The sequence below is a fragment of the Vanessa atalanta genome, chromosome 29 (genome assembly GCF_905147765.1).
Source record: "Vanessa atalanta chromosome 29, ilVanAtal1.2, whole genome shotgun sequence".
Classification (NCBI taxonomy): Eukaryota; Metazoa; Arthropoda; class Insecta; order Lepidoptera; family Nymphalidae; genus Vanessa; species Vanessa atalanta.
The window spans coordinates 3,326,957-3,343,852 of NC_061899.1; the positions used below are offsets into that span (position 1 = coordinate 3,326,957).

General features: G+C 34.9%; 1 protein-coding gene across 3 annotated transcripts; it reads left to right on the plus strand.

Moving 5' to 3' along the window:
* The first annotated feature begins 7,544 nt into the window (after window positions 1–7,544).
* LOC125075020 (putative trypsin-6) lies at window positions 7,545–15,803 on the plus strand. Of its 3 annotated transcripts, none has more exons than XM_047686564.1 (6): window positions 7,545–7,797; window positions 12,076–12,183; window positions 13,009–13,126; window positions 13,944–14,090; window positions 14,832–14,960; window positions 15,359–15,803. In XM_047686564.1, exons 1-6 carry the CDS (start codon window positions 7,606–7,608, stop codon window positions 15,562–15,564), a joined length of 900 nt encoding a protein of 299 aa, XP_047542520.1. In that variant the 5' UTR covers window positions 7,545–7,605; the 3' UTR covers window positions 15,565–15,803. The 3 variants fall into 3 exon arrangements, with proteins under 3 accessions (XP_047542520.1, XP_047542521.1, XP_047542522.1); XM_047686565.1 differs by lacking the exon at window positions 7,545–7,797 and adding an exon at window positions 10,985–11,034 and having other exon boundaries at window positions 13,006–13,126; XM_047686566.1 differs by lacking the exon at window positions 7,545–7,797 and adding an exon at window positions 11,074–11,092 and having other exon boundaries at window positions 13,006–13,126.
* The last annotated feature ends 1,093 nt before the right edge of the window (window positions 15,804–16,896 follow it).

Sequence of the window (16,896 nt, forward strand, 5' to 3'; positions counted from 1 at the left end):
TTTTTATAAAAATGTTTACAATCACGTGTAAAAGACTATATAGGTACATAAGTTCAAGTATAGATGAATTAGTTCCATATTTTCCGTATAAGGAAAACATGGCGGCCCACTTTCGTTATGATAATGGTATGAATCATTGATGACATTTCGGTGCGATTTAACTGTACCGAGATTCGATCTGTATGCGGGCAGGGGGGCTAAACAATTGGTAACGCATCTTATTATATAAACAAACTTTTTCTTGTGATTATCCTTGTATTTTTTTATATAAAAAATACTTTTTTACGTAACCTCTTTCGATAATATTTTGATACTGTGTTTTGTACTTTATATATATTTATATATTTTTCAAAATAGTCATTGACGTCTTGCTTAAATTACCGATTGAATTGAAATTAGTTCACTTTGGAGTAATTGCATTACATAAAAATCATTATTGATTTATAAAAGAAATATTCAGACAAGAACCTTTACCTTTTTTGAAATCGGCTAAATATCAAACAGTTTCACTCGTATAAAATTATTTTATTATTAAATATAGGTATTCTAAATTAATGTAACGTTACTTATGACTTTTTTAATTTATGGTTTTGATTAGTAATATGCCTTGATACACTATCAAATATTAGAATGAGTCGAAAAAAATACTGGCCACAAAGTAAACGCACACTATTATGCATGGTTTACACGGGGTTATTGACTAGACCCAGTGACTTGGTATTTCGGACCCAGTAACTGGTTACATGTAGACAGGATCGTACAGTGAGTCTGTTGTAAGACAGTCAAAAGCTACAAAAAGGTACGTGGACACTCTACAACAAACTAGCAGCGACTGCTCGAACGCTTCCATATAACGCCAGTCACACTGGACTGACTTACTGGTCCCGAAAATAGAACGGGGGACTAGTCAATGGACTGTGAGCGTGGAGTCTGCGCTGGACTGGCTTGAAACTAGAAGTCTCACGACTCCAGTAGCAAGTCAGCGTTGGAATGGCTTATTGTACTGCCTTGTTACTGATCCCGTATAAACCAGACTGAAAATTAGAACTAGTGGGTCACCCGCGAAACTTTGCGTTAATCTACGTTTGGCGCCAAAATGACGAAACCTCTTTTAAATGATTTTTTTAATATCAAATAGTATACACTAATTAATTTAGTATTGGAGTATATCGAATAGAATTTACTTTAATTTGGTTTACGTTTTTCATATTTTTTACTATACATCCTACCTACTCTCTATCCGGCCAGTAACTTTATTCAAAAGAAATTCTTTGTTCATTCGTAACAATTTAGTAAACATCTAGAATCTTCTTTAATTTTATTCACATCTACGGCTGGAGCTCTTGAAAATGAGACCATAACCGACTTTTTATATGCAGCATAAGATAAAGTTTAGCGGGTATCAAGCGTAGCTGACACCAAGATAACAAAGTAGGCATGTTTGTTATAGTTATTTTGCAGTGAGAAGTTCTATCAAGATATATAAATAAACTAGGCTTTGTCGTTGCTATGAAATTATAAAAAAAAAAAAATTAAAAAGGGTCGCTATAAACAAGCAAAAAGTTTTACAAGCCCTGCCGAAGACAATACATTCAGTTATGATCAACGCTGCATATTTTTAAAGGTTGACATGAATTTAAAACCTACTAAGGAGATTTCTTCTGGCAACATTCCCACGTTGGATATTATGATAGTCAAAGTCTGAGTATATTTAATTCGTAAATTATACTAAAATATTGGATAAATTTAGCATGTGTCGGAAATTCTAATAATCTTTCAAATAATAAATATGAATGGCAGTATAGCCTTGTACCTTTGTCAATGAATAAATTTAATCTTATTTAGAAAAGAAAGTCATCAATAAATCAGAGTTTTTAATTTAATTGGTGAAAATGAGTAAATAATAACCGAATTGCTGTTTTTTTATGAATACTGAATTCATGACTGTCAAAAATGCTTTTATGAGCCTGCTTGAATAAGGAATATTTTAATTCAACTTTCTATGGGGTAAACCGAAATTATTACGGGTTCGAACCCTGGCAAGCAACACTGAACTTTCATGTTCTTAATTTTATTTAAAATTCATCTCGTGCTCGCTGCTGAAGGAAAACATCGCGAGGACAGCACGTGTCAGATTAAAGTATAACACGACACGAGTCTCCACCCGCATTGGAGCAGCGCGGTGGCTTAACCTTCAAATTTGATTCTCAAAAGGGGAGGAGGCCTTAACCTAGCAGATGAACTTATACAGGATGTTCATTTTTTATGTTAATCAGTGGGTCTGATAAATATTATTTTCAACTAGTAAGAGATGAACGTACGACGTGTTCTTGGGACGATTTTTTTTAATTATTTCCATAAGTTATTTTTGTGATTTTTCAAAGAATTAACATTAAATCCTTAAATATATACAAATATGGATTAGAAATTTACTGTATAAATCTTGAACGCATGGAATGGTGGCAAGAATGCTAGCAGCATATCCCCGTTGAATCCGATCCTCTAGGCTAAAAACGAACCAGCCCTCCTGTCACCAGTGGTCAATAAGGCGAGGAGTGTCGCTTTTAATGAGGCTTTTAGCACTACTAATCCAAGGGCCAAGATATTCAACAGCAAATGAGACAAATTAATTTCACATAAGACACGAATACATATATATCGATTAAGTATAAGTATTCTTTACATAGAATGATTTACGACAAGAAAATATAAATCAACCCTACTCAAAAGATTAACCTTGTTTCGCTTCATTTCAATTGCAATCTTAATTCAACGCAATAAGTTTTCAATTCAATTCTAAACTCAATATCGCTGCGCGTGCGTCTTTCATTATACGCGTGCATCTTAACCGATGATTTCAGGTTACAAATTTGTGTTTGTAATTCATCTCGTGCTCGGCGGTGAAGGAAAACATCGCGATGAAACCTGCATGTGTTTAATTTCAACTATATTCTGCCACAGGTGTATTCCATCAACCCGTATTGCATTTAGCGTGGAGGAATATGCTCCAAAAACCTTCTCCTCAAAGGAGGAGGAGGCCATAGCCCAGCATTGGGAAATTTACTGGCTGTTAATGTAAATACATATTACAAGATTTCAATTATTCGGAATATCCATGAACTTGAATCAACTAGTCGTTTTTAGTTCCACTGCCAAACATCAATACTTAGTACTACTGTGTTCTGCTTTAAAGGGAGAGTGAGCCAGTGTGTTACATGTTGGTAATGGTTATTATAGTAGCGGTGACCACTAATCATCGTCAAGAATAAAAAAATCAGTTTTAAGTATGCCAATGATCACAATGAGAGAACACACAGAATTATATACTCGTAACGATGTATTAACACTCTCGTTAAACGATAAACAATCTGATGCAACATTTAATTGTCAATAATAAGCGGTACAGAGTGTTTTGGTTAGTAGCGATAGCACAAAAATGATCTTGGAGTGGTTTTTTTTTTGGAAATTTTTTTGAGTTTTTTTTTCAAGGTTAAAATGTAATGTTTGAGTGAAATGACATAATAAAGCTCTCCCCCTTTTTAAATAGGTAGGTTATAAAGGCAGAAGTCCTGCTTATATTATATATTTATACATATTGACGCAGTAAGAAGTTTTAAACCTTCAACGCCAATTCGCCACCGACCTCTGAAACTAAAAAGGCCGTCATGCATGTATATTGCAAGCGTTTAAGTTATCAAATGATTGTATTTTAACAATAATGTAGATATATAATATGGTTGCAGAATATACATAGTCTAGATATAAAACCAGCAAAGTGCGAGTCGAATTCACGCATAAATTTCGTACCATTATCTATAAAAACGACAAAAAAAACATGTCTGTTGTATGTAACTTAAATATCTATTTTATTCTGTGTTTAGTATTTGTTGTTATAGCGGCAACATACATCATCTGTAGAAACTTCAACTGCTTATTACTGAGCTTGGTAACTGACGGACGAACGAACGTACAGCGGAGTCTTAGTAATAGGGTTCCTTTGGGTACAGAAAACTAAAAATTAAATGTATTTATTATTTTAGATTTGCAACATATTATATGAAATTTCTTTAAAATAGTTTAGTGATCAAATTTTTATACGAAGGTTTTCTAGTAAAAATATAAAATAAAATAACATACAAATATTACTTTTGAGTAAGATCGTACCGATTAAATTTCCGATGGGTTCAACCATTTATAAAATGGTGTCTAGTTTATTTTATTACAAAGCCTAAACCCGTTCTGTAAACTTTTTTCACAAATATCAGAAAACCTCATGAAAAACTGTTTTTCCTACAGTACCAAAATCATATTAAACGGTGAAATCAATGGTTCCGCTCAAAAGGACGTTGTAATAACCCTATCGTTACAAAATTATGTTTTATTATGAAGTTTACTTCGATGAAATAATTCGAAAAAACTTTTTTTCTGCATACTGTATTTGTTAGGTGTGCGTCCTTTGCACATTTACACAGATTATGGGTCAAAGTTTTATTGATAACGAATAATCGCAACAATGCATTTGAAATTAGAACAACTGTTAAGGCGGTGGAAACTGGTTCAAAGCGGTTTTATTTAAAGGTATGTTTCAACAGAATAAAAAAATGTATTTTCTATATAATTTACAGATTTTTCAACTGATGATAAGCAGTGTTAATTATGGATATTATCTATGCCAAGTGAATGATGTTTATTTGTCAAATATATTAATAGACTAGCAGTGCCCGCGACTTCGTGCGCGTTGTTTGAATTTAAGTTATTTGGATATTGTAGCGTGATTTTATTTTTATTCTATATATAATCCTAAAATAACAACCTAAGTTGCTCCTTATTACATCCGCTATCTGCCAGTGTAAGTCCCGTCGAAATCGGCTCGTTGTGAGCGTCGGAGGTGTGGTCGTACAGCGGTGGTCAGCGGCGGAGCCAGTCATCCTATCCGCCGCTGGGCGTCAGCCCCTGGCGCCGGGCCTCCAGTGGCGGACTTGTCCGTCACGTTAACGGGACGGAGGCAGCGGAGGAAAGCGCGCCTTTAGGCGCGCATTCATTTATTTGGCCGCCTTGCGGTGGCCGCCGCAGGCGGGGCCGCGGTGGTAAGCCATGGCGTTCCCGTAGCCCCACCATTATGCGGCGCGGTGGAAACCCCGAGGAGGTTTTAGTGGGTAGGACAGGGCAAGTCGGATGCCCTGGCACGGGGCCTTAGGCCCCGGTTGAGTCCCACATACCCGTCCCGGTCCCCCGACCGGGCGGCATGCGTAAATGCATTTCCTCCTCGTTAAACTAAATAAAAAAAAGGTTGGAATGGTGAAAGTCCGAAAAAGTCGTCCCTTTATAATAACCAACTCATGTCGGTAAATCTAAGGTTTTACTGGAAAATCTTAAGATTTACCTTAGTTCGAGCTTTTACAGTAACACATATATTACATGGTGCATTGGTTATGTAAGAAATGTTTAAAATTTCATACGGAGTTTATGGCTGTGCTGTGGTGATCACTTACCACCAGATGGAATAAAATATAGCTGCAATCAGGGATCATTTTAGTGAGTAGACGCTTATCAAATACTTACTGTTTACTACGATCCATAGCAGACGCTCAAACGTTCATTCAATTCATTTTCAATTTGATATAAAGATAATTTGACTCCTGGATAAGGTCATAGGTTAGTTTTTATCACGGAAAACATACCCTGAAGGTATGAAAATTTGGGTGGAAGTTTGAATGGGAAATCAATAATTGTTTGTTTGTTTGTTTGTTTGTAATTGATGAATATTGATTTAATTAATTTAATTTAGCAAACTTTAAAACAGCCGAGATGGCCCAGTGGTTTGAACGCGTGCATCTTAACCGATGATTTTGGGTTCAAACCCAGGCAGGCATCACTGAATTTTCATGTGCTTAATTTGTGTTTATAATTCATCTCGTGCTCGGCGGTGAAGGAAAACATCGTGAGGAAACCTGCATGTGTTTAATTTCAACGAAATTCTGCCACATGTGTATTCCGCCAACCCGCATTGGAGCAGCGTGGTGGAATATGCTCCAAACCTTCTCCTCAAAGGAGAGGAGGCCTTTATCCCAGCAGTGGGACATTTACGGGCTGCTAATGCTAAATGCTAATGCTAAAACTTTAACTCCAAAAAGAACATAGGCTTCTTTATACCTTACACCTGACGAGCACGTTAAACGCGAGCTAAGCCGCGTGCGAGAACTAGTTTAATTTAACCAATGTAACTAGTGTTCGAAGTTTCATAATAACAGTTCAAATTTTTAAGAGCATATTAATTTTTATGTCTCCTTGTCCTTTATAAGAACATAAGCTCACAATTACCAAACCAAAAAAAAAAACACTACTGAACCAAAGTACTGGACTCTTTTCTATTTCCCCTTTGCCAAAAAACGACGATTAAAACTGCTTTTAAGTGCTTACTAAAATAAATACATTCTTATTCCGGTCACCAAATTATAACCAAAATTATTAAAGATGATTTTTTAAGTTTAATCAAAATAGGTGTATCCCTTAACACCAAGCAATAAACATGTCTTGGTCTACAGCGTAATTTTAAACTATATCAATAAGTATTTACATAAATATGGAAATAAGCGCTGACATTGGAACATATTGATGCACACGACATTTGTTGTGAATAGGTTTATTTATTAAGCGAGTTTTGTTTTTAATTTTATGAAAAAAAAAATTCTTATTTTAATTTAGATCTGTATCCATTTTATATTATTTAATCTTTGTAGCAAACTACAATTATTTCATTTCAACATTTTATATATATATATATGTAATATATGTGTATAACTAGCGGAAATCATTTCTTTATATTACATTTTTTTTTTTTTTATATGTCATGTATTGAATTATTACACAGATAAATGTACACTCATTACGATAATTCTGTGGGACGGAAAATACTCTACTGGACCGGAAACAGTTCAGGCGCGGCACCAATGGCTTTTGTTTTCCGAGGTTAAGGATCGTAAGCATTGTCAATACACATTCCTGTCCCTGAGAATTATTTGACATAAAAACTCAATAACTTTTTTTTGTCCTGACCCGAATTCATAAACCAGGACTTTGGGATCTGACTTGTAAGCTAAACAATCGGGGTAGTTATAATGATATAAAATTCAATAGGTATAAAGGTTGTCTAGACTACAATCTCTCGTAGTTGTTTTAAAAATAAATTGAGACAATAATGCGTGTCACATTACACCGTGCCGAATCTTAACCGTGACAATTATTGGACAAAAGATGCATCTTCAGACCGATCCGTGACCCACATTTCATGTGTAGCACACATGGCATTGTGAACGGAGAAAAAAAAAGCAAAACGTTACGATCTCAGATGCGCACTTCGGTATCAGCTATCGGATGGTACACACGTGTTTCTGATACGCACAAAATAAAAACTAAATAAATAAAAATCAACGATATGTTTTGATTCAAATATTTCGTTCGGAAAATTTGTAATATTCGATTTTGTGTTTTGTTTTTTTTTTTTTTATAATCTGTGTCTCAATAAACAAAATGATTAAGTTTATTTTATTGCTAAACATTTTTAATGTGTGTTCATCCGATGTTTTTACGAGTCGAATAAATCATATGGAGTACTATAGGAACCGAACTCGTCCCTCGAAAGCCTTCAACAGTTTCTCGACGAACTATTTCAGCCAGAATTCAATAAAACCGGGAAAAGAAAAAGTGAAGTGCGGTACGAGAACAGTGGATTTTACTTTACGGAGAGGGAAAATTGTTGGAGGGTCCGAGGCCCCTTATGGGGCCTTCCCTTGGCAGGTGAGTGACACTCTGAAACCGTTGCTATTAATGTCAGGTCATTGTTAAAGTTTATTAAATTAAAAAATGCTTAGTTCTATGAATAGAATACATCGATATTAGCAGAAGATGGGTTTCAGCACCACTGATCAGCTTTTTCTTCTAACCTACATTGTAACAGCGTGGTGATATAAGCTCCAAAAATTCTCGTTAACAAGGGAAGCAGCCTTAGTCCAGCAATGGCACATTATCAGACCTTTTTCCCTTGTTTTTTTTTTTGTGTTTATATTTCATTTAGTGCTTGGTGATATGTCGCGAGGTAGCTTGGATGGGTAGGAATCTCTCTTGGAAAGGTCCAGTCATATTTTTATTCAATTCAATTCAATTAAAAATCAATTAATTCTAGTGTATTGGTCCAAGTCTAAAAATCTAATGATTTTTTGCTAAAGATTGTTATGTTTTTGTATCGTACTAAATATCTTGAATCTTGTATAGATTTCCTAAAGAAGCTTAGGTATATAAAACCACAAAAATCCCAGTTAATATTTTTCTGTCATAAAAGCAATTAAACTATTTTTTAAACGCCATTAAAAGTGATTTTTGGGCGGATGCAATTCGAATTTTTTAAGAACATTTTGCATAATATGGAGCTAATAATAAATTAAAGGCGATTTCTTCCGGAGCCAACGAACCAATGAGTTACCAACCAATGTATATTATCCCATGTATATTATCAATATTTTTCTCAAATACATACGTAAATACTTTGAATATGGTCTACCCGGTAAGACAGCCATAGACTTTGGTACTGTAAGAAATATTATACATTCCACATATCACCATTCACCAACTATTGGAACTAAGATAGCATTTGTGCCTGTAGTTACACTCGCTCACTGACTATTCAAACCGGAACTCAACAATACTAAGTGCTATTGATGAATGGGTGGTACCTACCCAGTTGGCATACATACATACATACCATCTATTACTCTCTACCAACCATGTACTGACAATTCCGCGTTGATCGGTTATAGATTTATAAAAATAAATCATTATATACTTGCCATGTACCCCATGGTATATATCCCACCAGAAAACAACGCAACGTTGATCTTTTACTCAAAAGTACTTATTATCGATTTCCATATTTGTAACTTACAAAAATTATTAACTTCCATACAAACTTTCATCCCCAATTTCAACCATTTGGGTAATTAATTTTCAAAACACTTTAATAACTGTACTTACGTACTGTACAGTTACTTATAGACAGAAAAATTAGTACTGTTTATCATATTTCTATGAATTATCTGTTTATCATAATTCTTTCCAATATCATATTAATTCCGTATAAACTTTTATCCTATATGCACCCTTCTTTTTTTTTTGATCTCGAGACATCCTATTTACTCATTACCCCCACATGAAGTGGAGGAGAATATGAGACTCAACAAAGCTAAGTGAATACCTACTAAAAAACCAGCGGATTTCTACGGATCCGCTTACACATACTACCGTGATCGTAGGTGTCACTTTTAGGTGATGGATTTCCAATAAAATCTTGAATATGTCTTTAACATAAGCCTAAAACTGATTAACATATTTCTTATAGTAAAAATGTAAAATTTATATACTAACTTTCATCTCCCGTTTAACCCCATTAGGGGATGAATTAAAAAAAAGACCCTGTCCCCTGCAATATTTTTGATCCTGTTAGACCTAACGGTTTAGGCTGTGCATTGTCAGACGTCGTTATAAATATATTTTGACGTATTGTAAAATTGGCGCGTGGTTTTCTACTACAGAAAATTATATTATTATTGATTAGTCATAAATGTATTTATTTATGTTAGAACTAGTATAAACCAGTCAATATAAATTGTCGTAGTTGTCTACGTGGCTCACTAGTTGGAGCCAGTGTCTGTGTCGCTTTATTGACTTTTCTGTTCGGTCGTATTACTCTATGATCTCTCTTGTGTCAACTGTTGTCATCATGTCATGTGCTATTTGGATTATTAAATAAACCGCAGTATACTAATATGATCTTCACTTATTTTCGCCCAATCCCATCGATTTACATAATAATTATTATAATTTGCATTAAGGATTTATGACCGCGTGGAACGGGGGCAAGAATGCTAGCAGCATTTCGCCGTTGAATCGCAATTCAATCAATAATTTCTTTTTTTTTTTCTTCATTTATTTCGAGCGAGGCGTACTTTTTAAATTTTAATAATATTTTAATAAGGCGATATTTCTGATTTCAATTATTTCAACTTTCATCAGACTGATTATCCACAGGATATTTAATTAGCCTAGCTAGGATATGATTGATCTTTGTTTTGTTTGATAACTATGTTATTATATACTGAGAGTTATTGTCCTAGATCAACCACGCAATTGTTTATAAAGATGTTTTTTTTTTGTGGAATAAATATTATTATTTTTTTTTTCCGGATAAAATCATAATCTAAATTAGAATCCCATGGTCGTTTAACCTTTATATAGGATTGTATTAAATATATAAGTATAAGTGTTGACTTTATAAAAGTTAGTACATCATATTAATATAACATTTATTACAAAGTGAATTTAAAGGTTTTTACTTTATGTAAATACATTAACAATAATTATGCAAGCGAATACCTTCAATTATATTTAATTACGGATGACTAATTTATTTTTCAATTGCGCAAACCCTTTACATAAAAATAACCGCGAAAATTAACAAAAAAAAAACCGCGCCATTTTGACAGACAGCCATGATGCAACGTTCGGATACGAATGCTCGTTGAACTTTCACTTTTAAACTGTCGCCCGATTTTCGGAGATCCTTACTTTACATTATTTAATTTACTATTTTAAATATTATGAAAAATAAAAATCTCATTAGATATTTATTTTTGAAATTAAAAATATTTAATTTATAACAACTTTGAAGACGTTTCGCTAAATATAAATTGAACGCATTCAAAAAATCCTGTTTACATCTGATACGCTTATAACTCAAATGATCAAGAGTATACTATCAATTCACATTGTTAGGCTAGATACCATTGCTTTAGACGTCTCATTCTTATTTTTTTTTATTGCAATCTAATTACCAAAACATTGATAAATACGACATATTACTCGATACAAGATTATGTTAATGATAAAAAGTGTGGACTTAGTTTTTGTTGATTTCGAGACAGGATACAAATAATTTTAATTGCACTTTGTTGACATACTCTGGAATTAAAATGGTGGAAAAGGGTAACTACCGATTCTCTTGCTTAATTCTTCTCGGTAGAATCTACTTTCCGAATCGGTGGTAGGTTTACATTTAATTCAATACTTTAACATGATATGAGCTTGCTTGAATAAATAATGTTTTGATTTTGATTTATTGTATACGTGAAAATGGTTGACATTTTAAAGTAATTGGTATGAACAAAGTTGCATGAGGAGCAACAGGCGGCCTCATGCTAAAGTAGTGATCTCTTCGAGACAACTATCTTGTAGAGAGCCAATTGTAAATTATGAGTTTAAAATATAAACCAAATAGAGAGGTTTTGTTAACACTTAATTTTATTTATTGTTTACTAGTTTCCGCCCGCCGGTTTGTCCACGAGTGTGATGATAAGGTTAGGTACCCTATGTACTTTTCAGAACCCCTGATAATGTGTATGTATTTTTATGGAATATATAGGAAGGCGGGCCACCTGATGGTAAGTGGTCACCACAGTCTATAGACGTTGATACCGTAAGAAAATCTAATTATCCCTTACATCTCTAATGCACCACTACCCTTGGGAACTAAGTTATTATGTCCTTTGTCCCTGAAGTTACACTCGCCTTAAGTTAAGCTCACTCACCCTTCAAATCGGAACACAATACAAAGAATTGCTGCTAGGCTGTTCAATAAATGGTGGTACTCAGACGAGCTTGCACAAAGGCCTACGAGTAAGAAATGATGATAAATTAAGAACTAAGAAATTAAGCATTTATAAGTTAAAACTGTACGGAACCCCCTAATTTAATACTGCGCTTTACTAGTCTTGAGCTGAGAAAGATGCTTTGTACGAGACCACACTTTGCATACAATGTATTAGCCTCGATACAATTTGACATACATCGTTGTATAATCGTTGAAAATTTGAGATCATATGATATCTAGGTTGAATTTTATTAAGTGCATTTTGGGTTAATCTTACGAGCTGGTTATCAACGAAGCTGGTTTTAGCCAATGGGCATTTTTAAATTGATGTCGTTGATTTTTCAGGAGGACATTGATTGATAATCTGTTTGTTTCAGGTGGAAATCCAAATGTTAGATGCTGACAGATTGACATTTGAGCATCATTGTGGGGGAGCGGTCATTGCGGAGCGACTCGTACTGTCCGCTGCACATTGTTTTGATAAAGTTAGTTTTTTTTTTAAATATATGTTTAGTTGGAAGAGCACCTGCTGCTAAGTGATGACCACCGTCCATAGACAATGACGCTGTATGTACGCATTTTCTTGCATCGCCAATGCGCTACCTTGGGAACTAAGATGTTACGTCCCTTGTACCTGTAGTAACACTGGCTCACTCAACTTTCAAACCGGAACAGAACAATACTCAGTACTGATGTTTGGCGGTAGAATATATGGTGGTACCTATCCAGACTGGCTTGCACAAAACCATACCACCAAGTAAATTAATTCTAATTTGTAAAATAAAAATATAAAAAGTTTTCTGAAATATACAATATCACGTATAGTTGTGTCCCCTCATGAAAAAACTGGGTGCTAATTCTACTAAAAAAAAAATAACTTTATCGCAATGGAATTGAAAAGTTATCGTTGGCGTTATATCGGACTATAATGAGGATCGGTTCATAGCCGATATAAATTAGTAGAATTGATCCCCAGTTACGATTTTTCAAATCGAGTTTTATTTTTGTGTGGAGTAGTAGAATTTGGATAAGAAATAATCTTGAACGTATCATAACATATAACATGTTAGTAAAATTACCCCCTGGTTCCTTTTTCGCCCAGTAAATTCACCATTAAACGCTATCATAATTAGTACAGCAGTCATTTTCCCCAGTATATTATTTGTGTAGTATACCGTTCTTTGATATATGTTTTTGCTTTGACTGCTTCATAGCCTAGTGGCTTGCTATCTTTTGATACGTTTAAGTCGTTGTTTAATAAAATGTACCACTTTTAATATAGTGTATTGAACTTTTTGATATTTCAGCAGCCGCTCCAATTGGACCACGTCAGATTATTAGTGGGAGAGCATCGATTGAAAATGCAGGATAAACACGAGAATCGTTTCCTGGCCGAGAAGGTTGTACCGCATCCTGAATTCCGGAAGAGTAAGTCAAATTTTCATAGCCGTTTATATAAAAAAGTATAAACATTTAAACTGTCTTCTATATCTTATTCTTATCTATATCTTAACCGATGATTTCGGGTTCAAACCCAGGCAGGCACCACTGAATTTTCATGTGCTTAATTTGTGTTTATAATTCATCTCGTGCTCGGCGGTGAAGGAAAACATCGTGAGGAAACCTGCATGTGTCTAATTTCAACGAAACTCTGCCACATGTGTATTCCGCCAACCCGCATTGGAGCAGCGTGGTGGAATATGCTCCAAACCTTCTCCTCAAAGGAGAGGAGGCCTTTATCCCAGCAGTGGGACATTTACGGGCTGCTAATGCTAATGCTATATCATCTAGAAATCTCAGAAACAATAACACCAGAAAGTTAAGTAGGTACCTTACAGGGTGTAAAACGGATGTAGGTTATATATCAAAATAAGTTGTTCTTAATTTGAATTAGTTACTTGTAATCTGCGCTTTAATAAAGGCGTTAGTCTGTTTTAAAACACTGAACTGGTTTCATTTATAACGGGGTTGAAAATTTGTGTTTTATAAATTACGCGCGGGTAAAGCCGCAGGTTCAGCTAGTATTGTTATATTTCTATGCCAAATTAAATCATACTAATATTATATGACTATATAACTTGTACAATGTTTTCAGCTTATTTTACATAATACGTTGGAGTATTTTATGTATTATAGGATATTTTATGATTTCCTAAATTATATAAAATAAATACCAGGCGTTAACACGCTAAAGTCAAATGTACCAAAAATTTTTGAAAATAAATAAATTATTTTATATTTCCAGATGGTCCACATAGCAACGACATAGCGGTCATCCTTGTATCCCGTTCCGGAGTTCAGTTCAATAGTCACGTCAGACCGATCTGCTTGCCTGACAAAGCAGACACAGCCGGGAGGTGGTGCGCTGTCAGCGGCTGGGGATATCAGGCAGGTAGATAGCAGGATATTTTTATGCTAATAACTTGGAAATATCAATTTACTATCAACGACGACCTCCGTGGTCAAGTTGTGTGTACACCAGTTTTCATGGGTACGCCACTCCGAGGTGCCGGGTTCGATCTCGACCGAGTCGATGTAGATGAAGTTCATTAATTTTCTATGTTGTCTTGGGTCTGGGTGTTTGTGTCACCGTCGTTACTTCTGATTTTCCATAACACAAGTGCTTTAGCTACTTCCATTGGGATCAGTGTAATGTATGTGATGTTGTTCAAAATTGATTTATTTAAAAATAAACGGCTTAATATAGTTTAACTTACAACATTTGTTTAGTTCTCGGTATATGGTATTTAAAAGATTATTCCCATATTTTAAATACGGAAGTCATGCCAACAAAATATACGCGCGAGAGATAAGTGGACTGTATTAAGATGAGTAAAAAGGGGAGTTGCTACCTCGAACTCTGGGCTCTTACTTTCGAAGGCACTTTCTTTTTGGGAGCGTTCTCTTGGTCTTCATATACTTGAAGAACACAAGCCAAGTTATCCGGATGTTACTTACAGGATAGGAGAAGGATAATAGTTTCACTATCTAACTTTTAAGCGCGGCGCACTGTAACACGCACGATATTGGTGTGATCACCTACTGAAATCCAAAATTTGTCACTATTCCGCCCAGTTTACACGAATTATATATATTATTTGTTAACTTTAATGAAATGTTGTTTTAATTACAGAAGCAACGGAGAATTTTGCACCAGTTTTAAGAGCAGCAGCTGTGCCTGTGCTTGATCAAACGACTTGCAGGAAGGAGAAAGTATTAGGTGGATGTCAGCAAACGATATTAGATTCTATGCTATGCGCTGGTAAGTACAAAATCATTTTGCTAATATATTCAGTTGGTTCTTTTTGTTTTTAAATATCTATATATAGGTGGTGGTAGTTATATCAATTAATTAACTTATTAAAACTCATCAAGTCAAACGAGCATACCAAATATTTGTGGTAACTTTATTTGCAGAATAATTATCTGCAAAAATATTTCCGACCTGTGTCAAAATTTATAAAAACACCATATAAATATTGAAAAAAAACTCGTGACCACGAACACTGCAAAGTGCTCGAAACGTCGGGATGTTAAAATAATTAATATACGCGATTAAATCCGTTAAAAACTAGTTGTATTTCAATGTGTAATAATCGCGAAAAAAAAACAACCATATAAATATTTCGATCTGATAGTAATTCCAGTTTTAATTTCCAGGTATCCTGTCTGGTGGTGTTGATGCGTGTAAGGGGGACTCAGGAGGTCCGCTAGCTTGTTACAGCAATCGTTGGCAGTTACACGGCGTCGTTTCATGGGGGTCCGGTTGTGCGAGGCGAGCACGGCCTGGTGTTTACACTAGAGTAGCGTCGTATGTCGACTGGATTAAAAGCACTGCCAATTCATTAGGACAAAGAATATATTAGACTATAGGATTTATAATGGCCGCGCGATCAGATCGGGATACGACTTTTTGGAATTGAGACACGCACGACCATTAAGAATAGCATCGGTTAACTCATGTCTATAGTTGCGAGACGATCGGACAAGCTGTTGATTATTTTGAGTTTTGTTCGTGTATTATTACTGCATAATTTAAGAGATAATTATTTTACTAGACTCCGCCTCCGGCTTCGGATTGTAAAAGGGAAAAGGAGGCGGTAGTCAGGGTTTAGAGATAAAAAGTACCCTATGTGCTATTCCAGACTATAATCCGAAACTGTCACAGAGTTAGAGCGTTTTTACATTATCCGACCCGATATCGGTGTCGGCGGACGATAGCCGAAACGACGTGATATTTTAACGTGTTTCCGACAAAGTCGTTCCGATTCAGCCATTTGCTTCAAAGTTTCGTGCAGGCAGGTCATCATGGCATACTATAAAAGACAACTTTATTTACTGTGTCTATTATATTTGAGACGCAAAAAAGATCTGTACCAAGAAAGTATTAAATACATCTCATTGTGGAAGCTAGATATTCAGAGGGATTTTTAGTCCACAAACATGTTTTTGATTCTACCAGTTTTATTAATGTAATTATGTCGTTTTACAATGATAACGACGCCATGATGACATTTGACAACCAAGTAAACAAAACAAAACCGCAAAATGACCGCCGCGCCTAGGATTGCGCACACAGAGACAATTTAAACGCACGTATACTTACAAACAATATCGTCCGACAGTTTATGGGTATCCGACGGTGCCGCCAACACCGTGGCGGCTCCGATATCGGATCGGACAATATGAAAGACGGATACCTATTTCATACATTTTATATGAAAGACGGATACCTATTTCATACATTTTACTTCTCCGGAAATCGGATCGGCGCCCGACATCGATATCGAATCGGATAGTGTGAAAACTATTTTAGATTATAGTCATTGATTTAGTAAGATGACTATTTTAGTGATTGTTGTAGTGAAAAGTCATACATACAAATGTCTACACATACATACATACATAGACATGATAACATAATAGTCTCCTTTTACTTTGCAATGTTTTTGGTTTACTTTAAATTACATCCTAGTTTGATAGCGTGCGGATTGTTTACTAATTTAAGATGGACACATTTATCAATGATTTCGACATACAAATTATATTTCATATTTGAACGTATTATAGGAACTGTAATTTGGTTCTTCCCAGTATCATTCGATTTTCAAATTTATAACAGTGTTCTATTTTTGATATCATTGTTAACTTTGGGAATAAACAAAAAATGTTGCCATGCTATACTCATCAGCCGTTTG

Bases quoted from the DNA above. Each gene is read 5' to 3' on its own strand.
- LOC125075020 (XM_047686564.1), top strand. From the start codon at position 7,606: ATGGAGTACTATAGGAACCGAACTCGTCCCTCGAAAGCCTTCAACAGT. The intron at 12,184-13,008 runs GTTAGTTTTTTT...ATATTTCAGCAG, and splicing joins CTGCACATTGTTTTGATAAA to CCGCTCCAATTGGACCACGT. The intron at 13,127-13,943 runs GTAAGTCAAATT...TTATATTTCCAG, and splicing joins GCATCCTGAATTCCGGAAGA to ATGGTCCACATAGCAACGAC.